The 3,925-nt window shown below is 63.3% G+C and overlaps 1 protein-coding gene across 1 annotated transcript; it reads right to left on the minus strand.

The window, feature by feature from the left end:
- Nucleotides 1-1,323: 1,323 nt before the first annotated feature.
- Nucleotides 1,324-3,587, minus strand: SLC18A3 (solute carrier family 18 member A3). Its single transcript, XM_009466052.2, has one exon. The coding sequence runs from the start codon at nucleotides 3,585-3,587 to the stop codon at nucleotides 1,986-1,988; it is 1,602 nt and encodes a 533-aa protein (XP_009464327.2). The 3' UTR covers nucleotides 1,324-1,985.
- Nucleotides 3,588-3,925: the final 338 nt, after the last annotated feature.

Genomic DNA, 3,925 nt, shown 5'->3' on the forward strand with positions numbered 1-3,925 from the left:
GGCCCTGCCCGCCCCTCCCGCTGCGCGCAACAGGCGCCGCGCATGTTCTGCCCCTTCTGCTGGCGGTGTCCCGGGAGGGCGGGCGGGAGGAGCCGGGCAGAGCCGGGCTCGGCCGTGCCCTTACCGCCGTCGGGGTCAGCCGAGAGGCTCCCCGGCGGCGGCAAGGGGAGCCCCCGAGGGCTACAGCTCTCGGTGACCCGCGCTGCCACGGGGGTTGTCGCCGGTGTCGAGCAGGGTGGCCGCGGGGCGCCTGCGGCTCCTGAAAGCTCCGTGGCCGAACAGGCGGGCGGCGCTGCCTGCGGGCTGCCGGCACCACGGCCGGGAGGGGCGGCGGCGGTCCCGGGAGCGGCCCGGGCTGCGCGGGAGCTGCCCTGCGGCCGGCGGCGGCAGCAGCGGGGCGGGGGGGGGGCGGGGGCGGCCCGGGGCAGCGGGCCGCAGGAGGCGCGGCTGGTGCCGCTTGCCGGTTCAGGGAAGCGGGGCTCAGCCCCTACCGCCGTGGCCATTGCTCCTTCGCCAAGCCCGCCGTGCCGAAGCACCGTCGCGGTGTTCTCATGGGTTTTGCTCCTGGCGAGCAGCGGCTCGGCCGCCCCGGCAGCGGCTGCGGCGCGGCGGGGCCGCGCGTCCCGCCCGGCTCGGCCGAACCGGCCGCGCTCCTTCGCGGCGCCCAGCTCCCCAGGGACCGGTGGAAGCCCTTTAATAGTTCCTGTGGCCGTTTATGTAATTTTTTCCCCTCTTGAGATAATAAGTCATTTATTTTGTTTCCTAATGAGCTAGGAATTTAAATAAACGATTTTGTTTTATATCAAGATAAATTTACAGGGCAAAATATGCCCTCTGGTTCCATTGCGGTTGGATCGAAGGTTTCCACTTTTTGCAAAGGTTTGAATGAAGCGCTTTACCCATCTTTTGTTTTGTTTAATTCCTGTCGGCTACACTGAGGTGGGCACATTGCATTTGGGGCAGCATTCAGCACCAAGCAGGGCGTTTTCCAGTGCTGTGTCTCTAACTGCTGGTAATGTAATTTTTGGAATATTCGAAAATTGAAATTTACGATTGTGAGAATTAAAATTAAATTCGCATGAGAGTACGAGGAGCTGTTTTTAGGCGATCGATAGCATGTTTGCAGTGTGATGTCGTTTGCTCGGCCCCGTTAACGTATGTTTTGAAGAATGAATGAGAACATTTTGTACCGGGGTTTTCTCCTGGGCGATTTTGGTAACCGATGAGGTTTGTGTTATGAGGAATTGTTACCATAGGGGTTACGCTGAGCACAACCAGCTCCCTCCCTCAAGCAGCCCTCAACAATGAAACAAAGACAATCGATCCCCTTCAATTCCATTTATTCAGATCGTATTATTCTTGTAGTTTGGACTTCAACGTAATACAGCATATTGCACTTACCAGAGAGCAGCACAAGAGAGAAAAAACCAGTACAATACTTCAGTTTATTCCCAAGGAAGAATAAGACGTTGTGATAGTTGTTGCTCTTCTTAAATATATGAAACCAACTGAAAATCTAAGTATATGTACACAAGATTTACTAAGTCCCTGAATATGCCATTCAAAATTTTGCACAGACTTTTTTGCTTTTCTTATATTTTTTACAGATATACAGTATGTCACACACAGTTTCAGCTTGAAAAAACTTTGCACAATTATACCCCAGCTACAAAGCTGTTGGGTTTTTTGTTTTGTTGTTGTTGGGTTTTTTTTTGGAAGGTTTCCCCCCAGATTTATGCCAATGATTATCCACATAATTTTCTTTCGGATTGTCCCCCTATTCTCCACCCCCTCCACCCTGCCAGAATGCTGAAGGAAATACCAGTTAAAAGTCTAGAAGAAGAAAGCCATTACATCATGACAAAGGTTAAACTGTATATATTGCATGTCAGTACAGAAACATAATGCAATAATGCTTTCAACCCCCCTTTCCCTCTCTCCCGCACACCCCTCCTGGCTCCTGGGGCTGGGCCTCGTGGGGGAACCTAACTGTACTCATAGTCTGAGGAGTCCTCCTCGGACACCCCTGTCAGGTCTCTGCGGTAGGGGTCCATGCTGTTCTCCTCCGTCTCGCCCGCTGGCCGGAGGCTTTTGCCCATGCCTTTGCGCTCCTCCATTTTGATGGTGTCGTAGAGTCCCTTAGGTCCTTCTTCAAGGAGGATGTTCCTCTCCGAGTGAGAGGGTTTCATTTGGCAGACGTTTCTGAGGAAGAGGAGGACAGGGGCGTAAAGCACGTTGGCGAGCCCCATGCCCAGGTTGAGCTGCGCAAAGCCCATGGTGTGCACAATCTGGCCGGCCACGATGGGCCCCAGGGCGTACGCCACAGAGTAGGAGATGTCTGCGATGGCGTAGACGCTGCCGTAGACAGAGACGTGGCGCACGTCCACCAGGAAGGCCAGGGTGGGCAGCAGGGCCGTGTCCACCAAGGCGATGCCGAAGCAGATGCCGCAGAGGGGAACGATGACCTGCCCGAAATTCCTGCAGGCTGGCACCAGGCAGGAGCTGGCGCCGATGATGGCCATGCCCAGGGCCCCGTAAAACCACTGGAGGTGGGGGTACGCGGCGGCCAGCCGGACGGTGACGTAGACGCCCAGCACGTGGGGGAAGAAGGCGGGCAGCCAGGTGAGGCCCACCTCCCACTCGCTGGCCCCCATGGACTCCTCCATCCAGTTGGCGATGGTGGGCTCCAGGAAGGCCAGGGGGATGTTGCAGGTGGCCAGGGCCCCCGCCACCACGGCGATGTAGGGGTCGACCATGAGGCGGTGGATGGGGGTGCCGACGGGCATGTTGGCCCGCGCCCCGGCGGCGCAGGGCGGCGCCAGGGCCAGCAGCAGCAGCCCGTCGAGGAGGCAGACGCAGGCCAGCACCAGGAAGGGCACCCGCTTGCCGGCGAACTCGTAGAGGATGCCGCCGAAGGGGGGGGCGGCCAGGCTGCCGAAGGAGATGCAGGCCAGCGCCGTGCCCAGGGCGCGGCTCCGCGCCGGCTCCTCGGCGTAGCGGTCGGCGATGAGGGCGATGCCGGCCGTGTCGGCGAAGGCCGAGCCCAGCCCCTGCAGGCTGCGCGCCGCGAACAGCGTCGCGTAGTTCTCCGCGAAGGCGAAGGTGGCGGTGGAGAGGAACATGACGGCCAGCCCGGCCAGCAGCGGCACCTCGTAGCCCACGCGGTCGATGAGGGTGCCGCTGAGCGGGTTCACCAGCAGCTGCAGCATGGCCTTGGAGGCGAACAGCACCCCGATCTGCACGTCCTCGTTGCCCCCCGCGGCCGGCGGGTACCGCGCCGGCAGGAGGCTCCGGTTGCCGCCGCCGCTGCCGCCGCCGCCGCTCTCGTTGCCCCCCGCGGGCGCGGACGGGCCGGCGGCGCCCCCCCGGCCGCGCATGGCCGCGATGTAGTCGGGGATGATGGGCACGATGACCATGTAGAGCATGTTGTCCAGCAGCAGCGCCACGCACACCACCAGCAGCAGCAGCCGCCGCTGCCGCCGCGCCTCCCCCATGGCGGTGCCCAGCCGCCGCCGCCGCTCGCCCACCGCCTCCGAGAGCCGCGCCACGGCGGCCCGCGCCCGGCCCGCGCCCCCCGCCTCCGACATCGCCCTCAGCGCCGCCGCCGCCCCGCCGCCGCCCGCATGGGGCACGGCGAGGGCGGCCCCGCCGCCTCCGCCGCCCGAGCCGCCAGCAGCCGCCGCCGCTCACCTCCCGGCGGCCGCCGCCAGCCCGCGCCGCCGCTGCGAGGCGGCTCCGAGGGGCCGGCCCTCCATCACCACACTAATAAGCGCCGCGCACGGAAACCCCACCCGCCCCCGCCGCCGCCGCGCCGGCCCCGCGCCCCCCCGCCGCCCGCCCGCCCGCCCCGGCCCCGCCGCTCGCCCGCCCCCCGCGCCCCGCCCCGCTGTACCGCGCCGGCGGCGACAGCTTTGCCCGGCCGCGG

The sequence above is a fragment of the Nipponia nippon genome, unplaced genomic scaffold, assembly GCF_047370975.1.
Source record: "Nipponia nippon isolate SJK-2023a ecotype South Korea unplaced genomic scaffold, ASM4737097v1 scaffold_3, whole genome shotgun sequence".
Taxonomy (NCBI): Eukaryota; Metazoa; Chordata; class Aves; order Pelecaniformes; family Threskiornithidae; genus Nipponia; species Nipponia nippon.

What these genes read in the sequence shown, in the direction of transcription:
- SLC18A3 (XM_009466052.2), bottom strand. Translation starts at nt 3,587, where the DNA reads ATGTCGGAGGCGGGGGGCGCGGGCCGGGCGCGGGCCGCCGTGGCGCGG.